Source organism: Notamacropus eugenii, chromosome 1 (assembly GCF_028372415.1).
Source record: "Notamacropus eugenii isolate mMacEug1 chromosome 1, mMacEug1.pri_v2, whole genome shotgun sequence".
Classification (NCBI taxonomy): Eukaryota; Metazoa; Chordata; class Mammalia; order Diprotodontia; family Macropodidae; genus Notamacropus; species Notamacropus eugenii.
Window position 1 is genome coordinate 139,640,215 of NC_092872.1, and position 22,693 is coordinate 139,662,907.

The window sequence follows — 22,693 nt, forward strand, 5'->3', positions numbered from 1 at the left end:
TTCAGTCTGACATGGATAAACGTAACGTGGACACATTATATACTGGGCAACATAAACTGATGAACACATAAAAGACCAAATCTAAGAGTGACAATAAGCAGGCATTTATTTTACCAAACTGAAACAAAAAGTCCATAGTCATTAAAACCATGGAATTCACATTTAAATTTTATCACGCAAAAGGTGGCCATCTGAAGGATTCTACTCTATAGTTCTTTCAAAGCGAGCAAACCACCATCAGAATTCTGAATCTCACACATAATGTGGAGCTGAGATGACTGGAGGGTTGCAAAATAGAAAGTCCTTCAAAATGCTTTCCTAAAAAAAGTGGTCCTAATCAAATACTAAAGAGAATCTCAAACATATCCCTGGGAAGTATTCAGTTCAACAGACAGAACACTTGTACCTATTCAACACCTATTATATGAAGGCCAGCTAGCTAGATGCTTGAGAGAAATATAAAAATTAGACAGTAGGAGGATGTCTATCTATAAAGAACTTGTTGTCTAGCAGGAGAATATGAGAGATCCACAAATGCTATAATACAATATCATATGTAAGTGAATATAAGAGGTGCATATAAAATGGTGGGGTCCCAAGAGTCACTCAGTCAACTCAAACTCATTAATCTGGTACAAAGGAAGGCAGAAGTATGGTTCCTGCCCTCAAAAAAGTCATAATCTGCCGGGAAAGACAATGAAAAAATACCTATGTACATGAACAGCAGATTGTCACTGACTGAGTTAGAAGTTAAAGAATTTCAGGAATTCCATATGCCAGGAAGGACATTCAAACAACAGGGAAACACATCTATTGAGCAAGAAGGCACTAAAGTATGAGATGGAAGAGTGCTGCAGTCTGGTTTGACTATAGAGTATATGTTAAAAGAGTAATATGAGATAATGTTGAATTATTAAATATTGTTCTAGATTGTTGAAAGTCAGGTTAAGGAGACAATTCAGCAGGCAAAAGGAAAGTGACTGCAGAGTTCTAAGCAAAGATAAATCTGACTGTGATACAAACCATGGACTAGAGATTTAATAGTTTAAATAGTTAAAAGTCTCAACTAGGTTACTGACCACAGAAACAAAAATAGACACTTAGGGAGCAGGATGAAATAAATGTGAGTTGTGACTATACTGTGTCCAATGTAACATATGATTGAACTGTGTTCCTAAAGTCTAATGTTGACAAGCTACTTGGTTTGAAATTCAAAATTCATTTTCCTATAGTAATAACATCTAAAAGATGTTAGGTCCCACAAAACCCTATGCAGCACTCCCTTTCACAAGGAGCTGTAGTATATCTGAGATGGATGTCTGCAGGGCAGAAATCCTTACTGTAATCTGATTCAGAGATTATGGAGTCTGGCTGTGACCCCAAAGACAAGCTTCTCTCATCCTAGAGGTGGGGAAGAGCTGAAATCTCAAGAGAGGGAAGAAATGAGCAAAAGGACACTGAGGGAAGAAAAGGATCCCCACCGTGGAGTGACCAAATGAGAAGGAGAGACACTGGCCATGCTATGGCTATTTAAGCCATAACATAACTAAAATAATAATAATGGTAGCCTGATGACCACTACATCTCTTAAACTCAAAAGGTAATGAGAAATGAGGAAAGAGATAGCTCTAGCTGGGGAAAGATTTCAATGACAAGAAGGAAAGGAGGCATTCAAATGGAATTTAAGTTAAATATTTTAAGTCAAAGGGTGTTTGAAACCTAGGCCAAAGATGTCAAAACAATTATGAGTTACAATGAGACTTAAATAACCTACCAAATGGATAGAATAAGGATTGTTCTTTTTCCTTTTCAGAATGTCATCACAGATTAATCTAATTTTATCTTTATAACCACCTCATGAGGCTGATGAGGCCCAGAAGAGGGCAGTTCCATCTAAACAAGTTGGACTAGTTCAGAGAATACTGAGCTAGGAGTCAGGAGCATTGGCTGATTTGCCTTGCTTGCCCACTAACTAGTTAAGTGACCTCAGGGAGGTCATTAGACTGTTCTTTGCCTCATGTTTTTCAAGTGGCAAAATGCTGATGATAATCTATACTCCTCTCTGTAGCATATAGGGATGCTGCTAGATATTAGAGCATAGGGACCCTTAAGGATATCTACCCTAACTCTCTCATTATTCAAATGAGGAAACTGAGGCCTAAAAATTTTAATTGACTTTGGCCAGTTTGAACTCAAGCTTGCTGACTCCAAATCCCCACCTATTATCTCATGCTAATATCACACAATCAGCATTTTTAGCACTGGAAAGGATGTTAAATCTCTTATCATTTAATTCCCTCAATAAAAAAAATAACACTGAGGTTTGGGACTTGCTGAAGATCTATCAGCTAATCACATGACAGACCTCCAATTAGAACCTGTGTCCTCACTCATATTCATTGTTCTTTCTATACAACATAATATAGACTATCTCAGACCAACAACTGAATAATTCATGAAGCTCAAATGAGATTTCAGAAAAAATGTACAAGTTTTAGAAAAGGTATACTATATAAGTCCAGAACTGTTTGTCAAATCAGTTACTTTAACATTCTCCTCCCAGCCCCACTCCCTGCCACTCCCCACCACTATTTTATTATTTCTTTCCTTTAGAATAGTTGGTCTTGGTGCAAGTAGATCAATGGTAGCAATATTAAAAGTTCAGGCAAAAATACTGTGGATGGAAGGAGAAGACTTCCATAAAATAAAATTCTGACTAGTCTTTGGCTGCTATGACAGATATCAAACAAAGGAGGTAGGGGAAGGAGAAGCATAACAAAATTGAGCGTTAGAAGAAAGAAGTGAACTTTAATTGGAATATTCTCTTACAGAGAAAAAACCAAAACCATACTCTGAGGAGATCTGGAAATTAGATCATACTCTGCTTAGTGGTACTATAGGAATTCATAGCTGCGGTCAATGTATTTCATCTCCACATTGAGAGAATACAAATCTGTTTGATGCTAATTACTTACCCTTGTGCCAAAAGGATGTACTTATTTCACTTGAAACACAAGAAAAGCCCTCTTTTCCATACTGACAAATCAACAGGATAATTCTAGAATTCATTAGAGAGGAACACTAACTGATCCAACATAATAGCTTTACTTCCTGTGCAAAACACTTCAAAAATATCTAAATGAATATGGAAATGCATCTTTCTGTGGCAAATTGTTCATTATTGAATCATTATCAACCCTTGTTAGACAAAATTTCTCTTTTTTGCAATGTACAAGATCATTAAAATGTTTGAGAGCTCCATCATGAAAGACACTGGCACTTTATAATCCACTATCTCTTCAGGCAAATGTGCTTATGGCTGAACATAATACTCAAAATAACAACATTCCCTCGACATACAATTCTCTCCTCTTCCACCCACCCTTTTTAATGGTGCCTTTAAATGTTGACAGCAATGATGAAATATGTTGCTGCTTTCTGTATCAGCTTTAACTGTTTCAGTGAAACTCCTCAGCCGCTGCTTCTGCTAAGAATCTGATGATGATCAGGTCTCTGTGGATAAACCTTTTTCTAACACTGCCTGGCCTGTTTTGTCTGTATTTGACAAACTTAAGCTTCTCAGCTCAAACTCCTTTAAATTATGAAACAGCCCAAAAAACGCAGCCATTCACACGAACTTCACCTTGTGCTATAAACCCACATATCTTCTATCTTAAGTGCTCAATTACTGCAGCTCACATCAAGTTGGATTGGCTCTTGCTGTCTGGAGCTGCTCTACAATTTGAAAGACATTCATTTCTAAGAGCAAGCTATTGTCATGCAGATAATCTTTAGACTATGATGTTAGATTGACAATATACTCAGTTAAAATACCTCATTTGATCACTTTTACTGAAAATAAAGAGAAGGAAGTATAGTAAATCAGATATTGCTAATGACTAGTGAATTCCTTTTCAACATTTCTGGTTAATCTTTCCAGGGTTATCCCTCCCCCAAGCCCCTTATGTAAATGAACACTTTCAGATTAGATGGTTAAAACTTCCAAAGAAAAACTTATGGTTTCTAAAGCTGTACCTGATTAACTATGCAATGCAATTCAGAAGAATGCAAATTATGTTCTGTGAAGTGTGGAGAAGAGACCAGGCTGTTTATATATCACAGCTATTTTATTTTATTTCATGGTTATTTTAGGTGTTGATTTTATACATTAGGTATTGGATAACTATTTAAGAGGTTCTAATAATAATTATCTGCAAACAGACGGAATTATAGGCACATACTCATAATTGCTCCAACTGAGGCAGAAGCGAAAATGTTACCTCCAAGTGAATTACAGAAATATTTTTAGTCAACAGCTGCTCAGAGCAAGTGACTGACATGCATACCTCTTATGATTCATTTAATTCCCACCCTCAACCCCCTGCAATTTTAACAGTCACCTCAGTTCAGAGCTGTGCTAATGATGTAATTCTAATGTATTTAGAGTCATCTCTGTGAACTAAATAAAGGTAACAACATCAATGACAAACGGGCAATTTGTTTCTGAAGTTATGGCCTCCACTGAGAAATTTATAATTCAGACCAAACTCCAAGAAATAAAAGTCTCACTTTTCCCAGGCCCCCATCCCCACAATAAACTAAGCAGAACTTTGCATGTGTCTCTTTGACAAGTTATACTTACCTATAATATTACACTGATGGGAGCTAGTTTGATATGGGTATATTTGCCAAATATATTAAAAAGATTTCACTTGACCAACTGAAAAAATAAATTTTATTTTGTTATGAATTAATTCTGACACTAAACATTAAAGAATGAAAACTGACTTCTCATTATGCTAATTAATGGAAAACAACAAACTTTCTGTAGGCTAATGTTTGAACTAATAGGAACAGAAAATTATTTTACTGGGGATAAAGTTATTCCATCATATCTCAAGATTTGGTTGACAAGTGACACTCATTAAACTGATATCTGCTGCCCTGAGCAATAGCTACATTTCAATTTCAGATTCTATGTGTTCAGCACTATGCAGGAAACGAGAATAAAGCAAATGCAAAGAAAAAAAGAAATTGCAGACCACTAGGATTTTGGATTTGGGTAATCCACTTAGATTAGCATGGCTGGGTCTTATACAAACAATGCTAAGATCACAAAATAGGTCACATCCATAAGAAACAGGATATGTATACAAGCAATGCCAATCACATCAAGTGCCATCTTTATAAAAAAATAAATGTATCTCTTATGTCTTTGTCCCAACAACAAATATTTTATATTCTCAGGCCCAACTTTAGGGAAGTGGAAAAAAAACATAGTACTGGGAGATGGAATGTAGCTATACAAATATTCTTTTCTTCGAGGTTGGAAATAACAATGTTCAGAAGGCGAGGGGAGGAATCAAACTTCATTTAAAAATCTGCCACATTTCACTCCATTGTGACATGATTAATACTCCTTTACATAAGGAATAAGATACCAGGAAACAGGGGAATGTTAATGGAAAAATGGCTAGGAGATACTACTGATATAGAAATCATTTATAGACAGCATACTTAGCTATATAATCTTCATTTTTACAGAACAAAAACTGTTTCATAAGCCAAAGTGAAGTGCATATAACAAATAATGAAATGTCTCTGTGTAACATTAAACAAATGAGAAACAAATAAGCAGTTGAGAGATTTTGCTCTTTGGAAACAAATGTTTTCAAAAGTAAGCAAAATCAGCTTTAGTGGCCTACTCTGTTTTGTTTTTTCTTTTGCAGGAGCCAGGTAAACACACATCCACACCCACTTTCCCCTCCCCCACTGCCATACAGACAAATACCAAACACTTATATTTTTTAAATAGTGCTTCTCTGCTAAAAAAAGAAGGAGCTTATTTGACACTCCTGGTTACCAAGCTGCTGTCAGAACTGTCAGCAATAAAACTGCCTCCTCCTTTCTGAGACCAAGGACAATGATGCTTTGTGAAGGGAAGGCCAGACCTTTATGAAGTAGCAAGCTCCACCAGCAGAGCCCCGGTAGAGCGAAAGCCTCCGTTGCTACTAGAAACTCACAAACTCCCAGATGCTTGATGTGCTGCACTGAGACAAGGGGATGAAAAATGTTTCTTTCTGACCAAAGAGGCTTTGAGGGGGCTACTCGCAGAGAATTACCTACTTACCCATCAGATTTGAGTTCATGAAAGGTGTCGGGGACAAGCCTTCGTGGGCCCCTAATCGACTGTCATTCAAGTGATCACTGTAATGAGGGCTGTCTGCAAAACCCTAGGGAAAAAAAGACCAGAGTATTAAAGAGATTATTTGGCAGTCCTGCTAATTGAGTGTAATGACACTCTCCTAATTAATAGACAGACTTACAATTGGTCATTCTGTTTACTGTTTTATTTAAAAAAAAAAACCCACTATGTTAAAGCAAATGTCCCATATTAATGTTTTCTAAATACTTGTTGAACCTTTCCTCTGAGAAAAAAAAATTTCTGTAGATTTCTCAACACAAAACATTTTTGTCACATTGGTTGTTGCCAAACCAACATTCTATGATATTATATTTTTCTGTGGCTGAGTGAGGGATTCTAGACATGGGGTGGGGCATAAAGACTGCATACACTAGGAAATACTGCTGCAATGAACTTTAAAAACTCTTCATATGCAGAGGGAAAAGTTTAAACACACAAAAAAGTGACAATAAGAAAATACAGCATTACGGATACAAAAATAACGGGAAATATCTACATTTCTTTCCTCACTGATTCCTCACCACTTTCGTTCCTCCAATTAAAAGACAGTTAAGAATTTTGTGGAAAAGCTCTAAATAACACTGTCAATTTTTTTTTTTCACCTATCTCCTAACAAATAAAAAATTTAAAACAAGATTCCATTCATAATCTCTCAGGCTAATACAGTTTTTTTAAAAAAGTCCTGGAGAAATTAAGGATTGTATATACAAAAGAAAAAGGGCAAGCTTTTCCTCTAAAGCTTGATTTTTTAAAAAAGTGACTGAAAAATGAAATATACCCTGTAAAAACAATGAAGTTGGTCTAGTCATTTCAGAAGGGCTTGTTATTATTAGTGTTCCCTCAAAATATGCACTTTTTTTTTTTTTGGAGTAGAGCAGTGAAGAAAGAGAGGGAGAATACTAAAATCTTCCTGGAACTAGGTGTTATCTGAATCAAATGACAACTTTATGAATTAAAATTGCCCAAGTTTTTACACTATAATCACTAGGCATAGTTTTTAATCTCTAAAATTTTTTTTTAAGAAGATGTTGAATACTTTTCATTCAATTAAAGAAAAGTTGCAAAGACATACCTAAACATCCTGCTTTTTTTTTTAAACCCCCTCAGATTGAACGCTAGAAAAACCGACAGCAAGAGGCCCATGCAAAGGAGAAAATTGTTCTGGCTCTCAGCAACCAGAAACCACCCAGAATCCCCTGGGACTATAAAATCATCAATCACTGAACATTTATCATTTTCCAGACTGCAGGCTAACATTCAAGACGACATTAATGGGGCTGAAACAGGCCTCACTATCTTTGCAGGCGTGCTGTCAGTTCAACCAAAGGGCTAGGAACTGAAGGCTGAATAACTGTCAAATCACGACAATTGCTTATGGATGCATGTCACAACTCCTTCTGCTATGCTGCCTTAAAAGTAATCTTCTGGGAGTCCTAACTCCCAGATGACTCTTTGTTTCATTTTTTCTACTTTAGAATCACTGATACACATGTGATAGACATTCAAAAAGAGTGTTGGTGACATTTATAACTTGGTTATGACCACAAGGGTGTCCTCTGGTAACCATGACCATGGTCTCGTCTGTCACAAAGGCAATTCAGAGCAGCAGCTGCCTAGAAAGGTGGAATGGCTTCTAGCTAAGGTCACCACATGTACTCTTCTGCGTTGTATGAAACAAATACACCAAAAATACCAAGTGAAAACACTAACATTTTATACTGAGCTGATTCTTGTTATCCTATTTAAACACACATACAAAACAGAACAATGTTACCAACAAAACACTCATTGAATTATGGCACTTTATCATCATCTAAAAACTAACTTTTCCAACAACAACAAGAAAATATATCACTAAGAATGTGTCTGCTATCTGTACATGACATTTGCTCAGTCTTCCTTTCATTGCTGGAGGTGCTGAGAAAATAAAATGCTTCGTGAAACTGATATACAATAAGAAGCATTCTTATTTGTCTTGTGAATTCTTTAAACTTATAAAAATAAATATAATTAGCTTGTTTTTAAGTCACACAAACCATTATCAAAGCTTTAAAAACAAAACAAAATTTTAGGATAACTCTGAATAAGCACAGAAATACAAAACAAATATAATCAATTCACAAATAAACACATTTAGATAAATCCTGTAGGTTGTCTATGGCAAATCTAAGAATTCCAAACTAGATTCTCTTGCCAACTCAAATGCTTCAGTACAATGCCCCCTGCCCATATCATTTAGTGTTAGCTCAGGGAATGAAAAGTCATTTCAGCATAATCTTAAGCAGAACATAAACAAGAATTTTTTAATTCAGTATTTATTACACTATTTCTTAACTTTTTCTGCTCTGCAACACATTTGTAAATTTCTAAAATTACTACAGTACAGCTGGGTGAGAGGGAGGTAGGGAAATGCATACATCCACTGTTCAGAATTAATTTTATTTTGGAGGCAGTACCATTACTGAGGGGAGAGGGAAAAACTATTGACTATAACAGGAAAAAAAAGGAGAAAGAAAAGAAAGACACATACGCCTAAAACTCTGCAATAAAAATACAGAAGAGGGGAGTGGAATCAGACTAGAAGGCACAAAACACCAGTGCCCAAGTGAAACCCCAGCTATGATCTAACTCTGACTGAGGTGACGAGAGAACACAGGCCAAAAGCACAAAAATGGCCCCAGCACATGTAAGGGAGAACTGCAACCAATTTACCATAATACATTACTGGACTCTTTGTGAAATACTAGTGTCAATAGCCTATATGTGAAACACTGATACAATGAACTCCAAAGCCTAATATAAAAGATCTAGGGAAATATTTACTGTTTTAGATTATTGCTACGCAAGTGGTTTCCTTTCCTCTGCACTGATAATGTACGGTAGCATGTTTAAGTTGTAACATGTTAGGGTGACTAATGTAACTACCACATCAGGCATATAATCTATCTATGAACAATAAAGTCTCCAAGAAAAGACTTGGATGTGTATTATCTATATATGTTTAAACTGACAATCAATTTGGAAACCTATTTCTGTCTTATAGCCAGAGAGAAATATTGGAACATTGGTTTCAACACTGGAAAATTGGTAGATATGGCCATACCATCACCAATGTTATAGTTAGATCCTCCAGAGTCCTTGGTAAAGTATAAACAATCTCTGCATCTCTTTCCACCCAAACAAGATCTAACAGCACTGGATAAGCAAATTATGTTACCAGTTTTAAAGTAACCAATTAAAGGAAAGTGTATTTGTGAGATAGCTTGTCTCCCTCCCTATATTAAGGAACTTGATTGGTTCACTTGAACCTGAGAGCAGCTACAGTATCTTTAAAGCCTCTAAAGAAATCTCTTTAGTCAAGTGTCATCAAATAAGTTTAGTTAATGGATATGATGTGACTAACAGTCAGCAGAAAGGGGGATAAATGGAAAAAAAAGGCAACAATTATAGTAGTAGAGTGAATGACATCATTGGTGGAAAGATGAAGTACGAATGAATTGGTGATGAAGCCGACAAAGGAGTTAAATGACTAGACGATAACTGTTCTTAAAGACAGGAAAAATTAGAAGGCAAGATTGAGTGAACAGGAAGAGTGAAAAAAGAAGCTAGAACCAAGAAGGCAATAGGGCTGGATTATTGTTCCATGGAAATGATTTCTATTGTTATTAAACTACTAAGATTATTAAAACGCAAAACTTTGATAGTCTAATATAAGTACATGCTACAAACACTCAGAAAGGTACTAAAATATAGAGAAGTGTTGCAATAGCTCTTTATCCAGAAAATTTTGAAACTATGGGGCAACAAATTAAAATCTTAATACATATTTAAATTTCATAAAATTGACTTTTCCATTAAAAATGGTTATTTTGCACAAGAGCTTTTACTGCATCTATGCACATTAAGGGATGGAAAATATAAAACACATACATATTACCTGAATCACCCATTTTTTGTACTTTTTTCTCCATAGTATGCCATCATCCATAAAAGTATTTGCAAAATATCACACTAGTAAATTACTCTTCCCATTTTGGGATAAAAACGAAAAACATTCAAGAAACTAATAATTGAATGGAGAGAATAAGGAGAAATTGTTCAATACTATACACAAATTTACTTTAAATTAATTTAATTTTTCTAATTTTCAAATATTAAATGGTCTCACACATTAATGAAGAACAGTTCATAAAAGCCTTGGGAAATTATGAAATATGTAAGTGTTCCGTACTCATCCCTCTGCTCATTTCGTTGTGTAGGAAGTTACAAACATTAATCCCTTTCCATTAATATGACAACAAGACCGAGGTGATCCATCAACTCTGATAGCTTTTTAAAATCTTCTTCCAAGTGAACATTATCAATCAAAACTTTTCTATCAAATAAACAAAATACACCTAATATAATGAGAAAAATAAAATGTTAAATCTATTCTCCTTTTTGTTATCAAGGCTGTAACTTCAAAAAAGACAAAAATCTTCCTTGTTGATTTTAAGTAGCCTTAATTTAAATTTTCTTATTTCTTCCAAATGATAAATAAGGCAACAAAAGAGCAGCCCTCTAAGAGCAGGACTCATTTATTCTGACTTTTGCTAATCGAGCATAACTTCTAATCAGAAAACTCTTGTAAAATTAAAAAAAAACCAGATTTTGTTCAAATAATTTTGAAATGTTCGAAAAAGAAAATGGGTAACTACTTTAAGAAGCGATCTTTTTGTAGGAAAACTAAATTAAGCTGCTACATACAGTAAGAGATTCATGCTGATATGGAACAGATGAATGTATGGTGTAACAGAAGAAGTGATGGACTTTCAAGTTAGAAAACCTATTTATATAACTTTTGGTAAATTATAACCTCTCTGGGCCTCAGTTTCCTTGCCTACAAAACAAAAATGAGCTTAATGCTAGATGATCTTCAAAGTCCTTTCCAACTCTAAATCCTAAAGTTTAATTATTATCTCTACGCTGATGCAACAAAATTTATATATCCAGTTATAACTTCTCTCCTGAGCTCCAATTATCTATCATCTATTGGAATTGAAAGGTAATTGGATTTATGGGGGTGAAGGAGAGCAGAAAGATGGATGTACTTGGAGAGAAAGGAAACGAATTCTCTTTTGGACACAATGAGTCATTTTAAACTTAAAATGTCTAAAATAGAACTCATCACCTTTCTCCCCAAATCTGCTCTTCTTAAACTTCCCTCATTTTATCATGTGCATAACAATTCTTCCTTTTGGTCATCAAGATTCCCAACCTAGACTCCTCATTTTCTCTCATTCCATATATTCAATCACCTTCCAAATGTCAATGTTTCTGTCTCCATAATATACCTCCCATTAATGCTCTGCTCCCTATTCACAGGCCCATCATCCTACTTTAGGCCCTTATCATCTCTTTACTATTACAACAGTTTCCCTACTTTAAGTCTCTTTGCATTCTAATCCATCTTAACTTAGATGCCAAAGTGATTATTCTAAAGCCCAGGTCTCATCATGTCATTCCCCTATTCAATAAACACAATGGCTCCCCAACACCTCTAGGATCAAATCTAAAGTCTTTTGCTTGGCATTTAAAACTCTTCAAATTTTTGCTCCAATAGACCTTTCCAGTATTATTATATGCTATTCCATTTCATGCACTCTAAATACTTCAGCTAAACTAGATTTCTTACTGTTCCTCACCTCCCATCTGCCTTGCACATACCATCCCTATTCCTGAAACATACTCCTTCTCTTTATCTCTGTTCTTAAAATCCTTGGTTTTCTTCAAAGGCCAAGCTCAAAGAAGGGCCATCTTGAGGCCTTTCATGATCCCCACCCAAGTGCTAGTGTCTCCTAAATAACCTTATATTTCTTTTTCTGAATATTTTGCCCATTTTCTGGATATTGTGTGCACATGCATGGTTATATGGATATGAGAGTATATACATAAGAATGTATACATACATGTATATGTTTTCCCATAGAATATAAGCTCTTTGAGGGTAGGAACTATTTCATTTTTGTTTTCATTTCCTTTTAGTGACTAGTACATAAGAACTTTAAAAATACTTGTTAACTGATTAATTACACCATGGCTATAATAGTAAGAGCTCATATTTGATCAGTGCTTTAAAATTTATGAAGAGATTTCTTCATGCCAATCCCTGGAGGGAAGTCCTTCAGATGAGAAAACTGAGATCATCATCACCCCTAGCATTTATATACAGCTTTCGGGCTTGCAAAATGCTTTACAAATATTATTGCATTTCATCCTCACAATCCTAAGAGGCAGGTGAAATTATTATGGCCATTTTTATGGATGAGTTAATTGAGGTAGAAAGATGTTAAGTGACTTGTTACGGGTCACAAAGCTAGTTAAATGTCTAAAACTGAACTTGAACTCAGTCAAGTCTTGCAGACTCCAGGGCCAATCCTCTATCTACTACTTCATCTTGCCCATAGTCACAACTCGTAAATACCAGAGCTGGGACTCAAAGTTAAATTTTATTCTTCTAAGCCACTATGAATTTTTCCCATCATGGTTTTCTTCCTTATTTCACAGACTTACTTTCAGATGTGGGATCCCACATGACTATACTTTCTTTGCTTAAAAGTTCTTGGCTAGTGGTAAAATCAGATATCATGATGTGTCCTAAGAAACTGATTCTTAATGGCAAGAATAGAAAATTGTACCCTTAAATTCCACACTGATTATTCCATCAAGTTTTAGAGCTGGAGGAGACCTTAAATATCTTTTACTCCAATCCCCTCACTTTAGAGATGAAGACCAGAGGTAAAAGTTAGTGGCATATTGAAGGCTAAAAGCTGGATCTTCTACTACAGGGCTTTCCTTACTGTACTATGGTATAGTAACCATAATCTTCACACTTCATTTTCTCTATGTGTAATGAAAAGGTCACATTATTTGCGCACAAAGACCTGAGACAAGTCATTCAATAGTGATACACACTCTTCTTATATTGCTTCTATAGGGCTCCAACTCTCATGTGAAGTCCAATATACTATAACAAAACTTCTTTTTCAATTCTAAAAGAGAGCTAATACAACGGACACCTTGAAATATTCTTCATATATAGATAAAAGTTCATGCTAAAATTAGAATTTTCTATGAAGCGTGAGTGATTATTTCATTTAGACAGTATATCATTTAGCTTAAGACAAATGTGGAAATGTTACAGATTTGATAGTAGCAATACTATATAAATCCTATAGTTTTCTAAGAAAGTCTCTTAAAAACATTTTCAAAAGTATCATAGGCTATAAGAGAGTATTTAAGAACTACACAAGGAAGACTTTGTACATTACCAGAACTCTAATGTCACAGAGAAGAATTTTTACTTATTCCTTGCTTCAGTAAAATACTTGGGTTCTTTCCCTTAACATTACCTTTTCAATTCAATTCAGTAAACATTTAATAAATGCCTATGTGAGAGGCATTAGGGATACAAAGAGAGAGAAAACACAGATCAAGCTATCAAGGATTTCCAGTCTAATGAAAGTAAGAAAATTAGGGAAGGGAAGATCAGGACACAAAGCTATAATCGTAAGGAAGAATGAGATAAGTACAAAGGAGAAGTTTGGGAAATGTACTAGCAGAAACTTGAGGAGAGAGGGCAAATGATAAAAAAGACTAACTCCCCTCCTAAGGACTTGGATTCCTAGACTCAATCCTGTGACCAGTTAAAATTTCTTTAAATGCCTGATCTGTCATTTAAAATCCTTTATAATCTGACCCCTTTTCTTTCTTTCTAGTCTTCTGATACCTTATTTCCCTCAAGTAGTTCAGGGAAGTACAATCCATGCCTTTTCTTACTGGCTCTCGCCTATGACTAGAATGCTTCTCCTCAACCCTGTCTCCTGGTATTGCGCTTTCCCTCAAGACTCAGTTCAAGTACCACCTAGTGAAAGAAAGCTTTCTCAGTTCCTCCCATTGCTAGTGCCTTCCCTTTGAGATCACTATCCGTTTAAAATGTAGTATCATGTAAATACATAACTATTTGCATGTTGTCTCCCCAAAGGAAATACAAGCTCTTTGAGGGCAGGGGAATATTATGTGACTTTCTCGCACATAAGTGTTTAATAAATTCTCTTTTAATTGACTGACCTCTTAATATGAAATCTCCCTATGGTTACTAAGGAGGCAAACAGAAGAACACAAGGCAACACCCTTAAACTCAAAAGGAATTATCCTCAGCATTCCTTAAAAGTGTTAGTTTCAGATGTGAAAGGCGCTAGAAAATGTAATTTCAAAGGAAGCTACCACAGCTCTTCAGTAATTCATCAGTAAAAGGAAACTGACCCCTCCCAGTCACCACACAATGGACCTGCACAACCTCCCTCACTTCAAACAAAGTCAAGGCAAGTCGTGTCATCATTCCTCTGATGGCAGGGTCTTCTTCCAAACGAAGGACAGACACACACACACAATGGATAGTTAAGATCTCCTTAGATCAAGAGAGTGACCCAGAGGCTCTTAACCTTTTCGGAGTCATTGATTCCTCCAGTAATATGCTGAAGCCTATGGAGCCCTTCCTTCTCATAATACTGTATATACATGCATAAAATAAAACACACAGGATTACAAAGGAAATCAATTGAAATAAAATGTAATTTTTTTCATATCTGAGTTCATGGACATTTCAAGAATATCCATCTAAGAACCCTCTGAGCTAGCTGAAGAGAAGTAGAAAAGATGAATTTGAAAAACTGACTTAATTACTTTGAACCAATCCACCCAGATGGGGCAACTATGAATCAATCACTGCCTGGTAAAGAGTCAAGAGAGACTTACATTTAATAGTCCCAGTGATTTTTGGTTAAAGGTGGGTATAATGGAACACAAAGGGTGAAGATAAATTGCAGAAGGTGTTGACTGAAAAACTATTTTAGAACCTGGGTTTTAAATTTTTTTTCTCCTTAACCATATTCAGTATTAAGAAAATGGTTAGCCTTTAGGTTGAGAATATAAATTCTACCTATTCTTTCTACTCACCACTGTTTCACATGCTAATATAAATAATAATAATAACTAATTACCATTACTTATGATGATTAGAAATATGTGAATGCCAAAATGGGAGAAAATTTAAGAAAAGCAAGAGAAAATGGGAAAATTCATCTTTTCCTCTTAGAGCATTTATTTTTTTAAAATTTAAAAATGTTTGGATTTTTCTTAAATGATGAACACATTTAAGCTAAGGTATTCAAATATGAACTTTTAGCCTCTATTTGGCTTACTTATTCTCCCATTTCCTAACCCCTACACCCAATAAGGATTTCTAAAAACCATGCAATTAGGAAGCTTTCTACGTAAAAGTACCCAGAGTACTATATTATGTAGAGCAACAATTTGCTGAAAGTCACATATAAATTTTGAATTAAAGTCACAGCTGTGTCTAAAAAGCCTACTATTTCCATAAGAAAAAAATTAAAAATATAAAACTGAAAGACTTTTGTACTAATGAAATCAACGCAATTATGATAAACAGGGAAGCTGTAAATCGTGCGAAAGTGTTTTTTTTTATCAAATTATCTCTCAGGGTTTGAAATTCAAACTATGTTGGGAACACAAAAATGTAAGACCAAAAGCAACTCTCTAATGAGTCAGTGGTCAAAAGATACAAACAGTTCTCAAAAGAATTTCAAATTATTAACAATTATATGAAAGAGTGTTTTAAATGATTAAAAATTAGACAAGTGCAAATAAAAAATTCTAACCCAACACACAGATTCTCAAATATAACAAAAGGCTGAAATAGCTATTAATGTGGTTGGGACTGCCGAAGGACCGACACAGTAACATAGCATTGCGGGAGATATGAATTAGTCCAATCAATTTGCAAAGCTATTTGGAATTCTGCTTTAAAGGTCACTTAAATGTCCATACCCTTTGACCTAGACACACCACTGTTAGGCACATGCCCAAGGAAGGGAAAAGACAGAAAGGCCCAATAAAAATCAACATATTCAGAACAACACTCTTTATGGTCGCAAAGAAATAGAAACAAAATAGAAGCTCAACAAATCATAGTACATGAATGCAATGGAATTACTATGCTGTAAGAAATTTTAATATGAAGAATTCAGAGAAGTATAGGAAAATGTATATAAACTGATGCAAAGTAAAACAGAATCAGAGATAACATATACAATGACCACAGTACAGCAAAAGTAAAGAATAAAAAAATGAAAACATGTAACTGAACAGGCTTAGATCTGAAACAAAATGAGAAAATGTATCTCCCTTTGCTTCTTAACAAGAAGTAAGTGACCACATAGACAATCAGATTCAGATGATGTGTTCAATACTACTTAACTGATTGTTTACTTTTAATAAGAGATGGCTCACAGGGTAGGGTATGGGGAAAGAACATATCTGGAAATGAATGTGTAAAAAAATTAATAATAAAAAAAGGATGAAGGATCACAGTATGATAGACTTAGAGCTGGAAGGGACCTTAGGATAAATGTCTTCTTTGCTTCCTCTTGTTTTATCTGGAGTTTGGTGGATATGTTCTTGTTCTCCTGCCTAGGTCTCAAAGGATTGGGAGTGAAGAGGGCCTAGTGGCAGTAGCATCCATTTATTTCTGCAGAGAATAGAAACAAGGAAAGTAATGTGCTTCTTGTTCAAAATGTTCAAGTTGGAGAGGAGGAAGAGAATGTTTGCACAGTTTAGAGTTGAAAGGAAGCTGGAACCTCTTTCCCTCCAGTGTCTGAAACTGAAAAACACCAAGGAATTATGAGTCTAACTCTCCACTGAAGGAAATGTTTAAATGTGTCTGAACTGAGAAAACCAAAAAGACTAAAATTACAAAGAACTTTAAGATTTACAATAACAATTTAAATATCTTTTCTCATGTGGTGCTTACAGTAGCCCTTTGAGGCATGTACTATAGGTTATTTACCCCATTTACAAATCAGAAAACTGAGGCTCAGAGAGGTTAATTGACTTGCTCATGGTAACAAATGAAACTGTGTTTTAAATGAATTAACATTTTTACTAACTAAAGAAATCATAACTAGGCATTAGACATAAATTTTCTTCTCGAACAAAGGTTTTTTTAAAAAGTTATTTCTTACTAAAACAGTAAGCCCTCTAGATATACTCTTACATTCAAAATTCCATGACTATCCTCAATCTATATAATATGACACTCTAGGTAAGAGTACTTTCCCGAGTTCCTCATTAAAACTGGAACTTCTCAAAAAAAAGTAATTATTTTCAAAAACAAAGCTGAAAAAAAAACTTTTTTTAAGAGATCATGAGACACAATACAGATGAAGAAAGCAAAGCCAAGAATCCATAAATTCCAAAATATGGGAAATGTTGAAAAAGACAAAAACAGTGCTCTTGAAATCACTAAGTTCTGCATAATTTTAACTGAGATAAAGCACTGACCACAATGAAGTAGAAAGAAAAACTAACCTCCTGCCCTGGCAAACATCTAAGTGAAGGGCAACAACTCAGAATACAAATTCATGTGTAAAATGATACAGAGGAAGGAAGACGTTGCTTCATAAAATAGTAAAAAACTGCAAGATGCATACAGCAAGCTCCATCTGAAGCAATCCAAGAGGATTCCGAGACGAAGTTGGAAGGACAACAAACAGAGGGAAAGTGAAACAGATTTGTTAGCATTTCTACAATTAGCTATCAACAAGAGCAGTGCTACCATTTTTAAATCTAACAACAAAGTCCCAAATGTCACACAAACTCATAAAAGTGCCTTTTAAGATGAAGTTGAGAAAAACAGCTACATCAGTGCTCAAACATCTTACACATAAAATCCTGATTGGAGGCAACACAATCTTAAAGGAGAATGGTCATTTTTTTTTTCTTGGACAAGCAATCTCAGGGAAGTAAAGATAATGAGAAAATGGAAAAAATAGGGGGAAATGCCCCAGAAGGCAGTTGATAATGCATCAATACTACCGATATTATTTACCTTCTTTATAATCTTTATAAGAAAGGCCTACTGAAGTTCACATTTTATAGCGACACATTCCACTGTTTTATTGATTTTAAAAAAGAACATTTGACTCTGTTAGACAAAATGGAGTTGTAGAGGCCCTCTTCCAATAATCTGTCCCTCTGATGTTGGGAATAATAATAAGTTCATACAATATTCCTTGATAAACGCAATATTCCTTGACAAATTGGTTCAACAACTCTTTGATTATTAAAGTTAAATAAAGTGTAAAACAAGGAGACATACTTCACAAAGGTTTTAGTTACAGAAGAGAGATTGGATTCACTATAGATAGTGAGGTCCTCCAGATCTGATGAGCACATTGCATTGATTCTATCAAGCCCAGAACATCACAATGCTTCCTCAAGATCTATCACTATTTTTAAAAAGATTGGCTTACTAATATATACAATCAAAAGAAATTAATGAGGCTGAGACATACATGTAGGACAGATCAGTAGAGATGGACAATGAGCTAGGTTGCTAATTAAACAATAAGAAAAGAACTGGATTAAATTTGGGAAATTGTTCAAGGCTTCATGTTTTAAAAACAAACCCCAAGCTTTCCCTCAACACAAAATGAATATGGTTATTACTGTTGAAACAGCACAATATCCAAAGAATAAATGCTGTAGGTAAACCAAATGAAAAATGGTGGCATAAGGGATATAACCATCCATGAAGTGCACGATAGAAAATGGAAGCAGTCAGTGATGTACTGAAAGCGCAGGAGAAAAACATGGATGGTGGTGTTACAATGATACTCATGAATACTGAGTAATTCATCTGCAGGGGATATGTGGGAAAACATTGACAAAAACTGTCAAGATAAGAAGGTGTGAATGTATTTTAACATTAACTGATGATGGGAATAAACACATTGAAGATCACAGATCCTTTGAAATCAAAGTAGTTGTGTTCTTAACTTCTGGTCCTCATCTTACAAAATGGTAAAAACTAAAATGTCAGCTTATTTAAAGCATAGCACTTTACAATTCTGTTTTGATAGGAAAGTGATTTTTTAAAAATTCTTGTCTATAAAAATTATGTTTTTATATTTGCTATAGAAGATTTTTCAAAAAGTGAGGTAACCAAAGAATATATCTATGTTCCTAAACTAACAAAAATGACTTTAGGCTTATAAAGATATAAAAGACCCCCAAAATTCCCCAAATTGCAAAATTATCCTTTTAGTGAAAAAATTTACATTTACAAAGTTATAGTGAAGGCACACTATTTCTATGACTTCAACACAATCAGAAACTTTTTCCTCAAACTATTGTATTATTCCCAACCCCTGCCAACCTAGAATACATAGCTGACTAGCGGAATCAGAGTAATCTTATTCTCTTGTTGAGACATTTGTCTCTTCTCCATCTGACTAGGGAATTTTAAAAGGGTTTCCTCAATATCATGATTGTTTTGCTTTGTTAAATTCTATCTCATCTATATCAATAATCTGAATATATTTCAAATTTAAAATGCTTTTAAAGCACTCATTTCTTCTGTGCATTTATTTTCTGTTAGGAATTCCTTCATTTCTAGTAATTTTCCTGATACTCCAGATCAAATTAAATTCAGATGTATCTAAATCATAATTATATGCTTACCTTTCAAAATCTACATTTGGGAAAATGCAGCCATGAAGAAAACACGAAATGAAAAAATGCAGCCATGAAGTGAAAACAAGTAACCTTCCCAGAGCTCTCTTGCCTTTCTGATAATCCCCCAAGTTTTAACATACAACTATATAATTCTAGAATTCAATTCATTTAAATCTGTCTAAAAAAGAAGAGTCTTGTATATCTCTAACAGAAAGTCATCTAGCCTCTGCTTGAATACGTCCAGGGATAGGTGACTCACTATATACTGAAATAGGAAATTTCATTATAAAATAACTATAATGACAAAGAAGCTGAATACTTTCTTTTTCTTCTGGTATTATAAATCAATCATATTTTCAAATGAATCAATCATATTATCTGTATAATGATAAACATGTATTGTATGAATAAATGAGTTGCTAAAAATATATGTAGCATCCCAAAAGCCAGTAAGTTTTTAAGTTATTAAAGATTAAAACTGCACTAAAACTTTTGGGACATCCTATATTTACATATTTTCCTCAATTGAATGTAAACTTCCCACTGAGGGCAAGGGTGTTTTTTTTCTCTTTTTTTTTTTGTAACAGTAGACTGTAATACACAGTAAGTATTTAATAAAAGTTTGCTGTATTAGATTAGCAAATATTCTACAAGTTTAATTGTAAATGACTTGACAATAACAAGATTTGCGACAATCACTAACCTAGTAAGCTAAGAGAACTAGTAAGTCCAATTAAGTCCAATGAGTATTCTAACACTCTGTCTCTTGGCATTGGGAAAGTCATATGTCCCTTCTCAATTTCCCTCGTGAGTATATCATCCACATCAGGCTCCCTAATTGTAGATGTTCCCTAAGGTTTTATCCTGAGCCTTCCGCTATTTTCCCTCGGTGTTCCCTTAGTAACCTCATATCATCCTCTACATATTTAAATACTAGCTCTACTGTAGGTAATTCCCACATCAATACATATATCCATCCAGCCCCAGTCTTTTCTCTAAACTTTAGTACCAGATCACCAATTGCCTACTAGAAATTCAAGACATCTTCAGCTCTACGTATCCAGAACTGAATGCATCTTTCCCCATAAATCTCCCTTCTTCTAAACTTTCCTTCCGTGGAAAGCACCACTCTCCTTCCAATGTCTTGGCATTATCTCCAATTCCTCACCCATCCTCACCCCATATATCCAATTATTTGCCAACTCTTGCTGTTTCTCTCTTAGCAACAACTTCTGTATCTAACCTCTTCTCTCCATTTATGCATTTACTTCCTTAGTTCATGCCATCATCATCTCTTGCCTAGATTATTTGCAATATCATCCTAATTGGTTTTTCTCCCTCTAGTCTCTCGTTACTCTAGCCATCCTACACACTGCTATCAAGGTAATTTTCCTTAAGTGCAGCTCCAACCCTCCCTTACTCAAACAACTCTGCTAGGGGCATCCTTCCCAACTACCAAATCATTAACTACTACATGTCTATGTATTTATTCACTTCATGTTTTTGTCACGTGTATTTTTATTTTTACTTCTTATTGCATAGAATTTTCACTTTTTTGATTTTTTGTGCTTGCATACTTGTGCTCAAGTATACAAGCATACTTATATACCCACCACTCTTAGTTGCTTAATAAACACATGGTGATTGATGGAGTCTAAGTACAGTGTTCATGAATTCAGTAGAACTTTCCTGCTATATATGTTCCCTTCTAAAATAAGCAGGAGAGAGGATTTTTAAAATCTGATTAAAAAAAAAACCAAGAGGTCTATAAATGGACTAAGCAGTAAATCCAAGAGCTGACAATTCAACATCTAATTTTCAAAATATCCTGAAGCCTTTCTCTCTCTGATATGTACATATGCCAGTGATTGCCAATGTACTGACCCTCTTACTGCTTGCAATAGTCGTTGGCCTGTTCATAAATGCCAGTAAATCAGTATATCCCTACCCTTGCTCTTCAGAATTAGCCAACCATCTCTGCCTTTCCCTATGAGACAGCATGCCAGATAATAAGAGGTCAACAACCTGTTTTCCCTAACTTTTTAAAAACTCCTATGGAACCCTGAGTTAAATGATGAATCTCATAAGTGACACTTAATTAGAGGGCAGAGATTAATACTACCCCAGGAAAAATACGAAAAAGCATAATGTAAACTGCCTACCTTAAAAAATACAAGCAAAACTGAGGAAATAGGGTAATTCAAACCTAAAGTAGATCATCTCTAGATTAATATTTTAGCATTGAAATGCTAAGCCTGGTATGCACAAAAATGGCATGATTAATGATTACAGCCTGCTTTATTCCTTGATCACTTTAAGTGCCCTGACTTGAACTTCTTCCAGTTTAATATATTTTCTTTATGTTTTAGTGATCAAACCTACATAGATGACATAAGCATAATAACTATTCTCTTCTTTCTAATCTTCCTCATCAGTTTCATCATCATAAAATGAAGAGTTTAGGGACCAAAATGATCAGGGTAAAGCTGTAGGTTTTTTGGATGATGCCACATCTCACTTTCCCCTGGACATGTGCTTAGTCACCAACCAAGACAATAGTGCATCTGCTCTCCAGAATGTGAATATCAGCCAGATGAGTTAGAAGACTTCAAGACATAAATATGGAAGCAATAGGAGAAGACACTACTCAATGACATGGAATTTATCTGGAAACCTAGGTGCCTTGTCATTCCATCCCCATGGCTGCACTGCAGCAGTGCAGAGGGAGAGGGTTGGAAAGTAAAAATTCTAAGTGCCATTTCCAGCTATACCAAAAGGTTCTTCCAAGCCTCCCCTGCTGACGAAACTTCTAAAGGAGAACTTTGGAGAACATATATCTTCTGCTAATTCTTACCATATATCTGGAGATCTTTATGGCCTAGATTTCTTCCCAGTCCAAGATTTATAGCT

The 22,693-nt window shown here is 34.9% G+C and overlaps 1 protein-coding gene across 5 annotated transcripts in view; it reads right to left on the reverse strand.

The window, feature by feature from the left end:
- The window catches only part of TCF12 (transcription factor 12), a 413,276-nt gene that overhangs the window by 188,732 nt on the left and 201,851 nt on the right, over positions 1 to 22,693 (reverse strand). For all 5 annotated transcript variants that reach the window (XM_072615766.1, XM_072615761.1, XM_072615763.1 and 2 more), the window contains one exon: positions 6,131 to 6,233. In XM_072615766.1, coding sequence (XP_072471867.1) covers positions 6,131 to 6,233 — 103 coding nt within the window. The remainder of the gene's footprint in view (positions 1 to 6,130; positions 6,234 to 22,693) is intronic.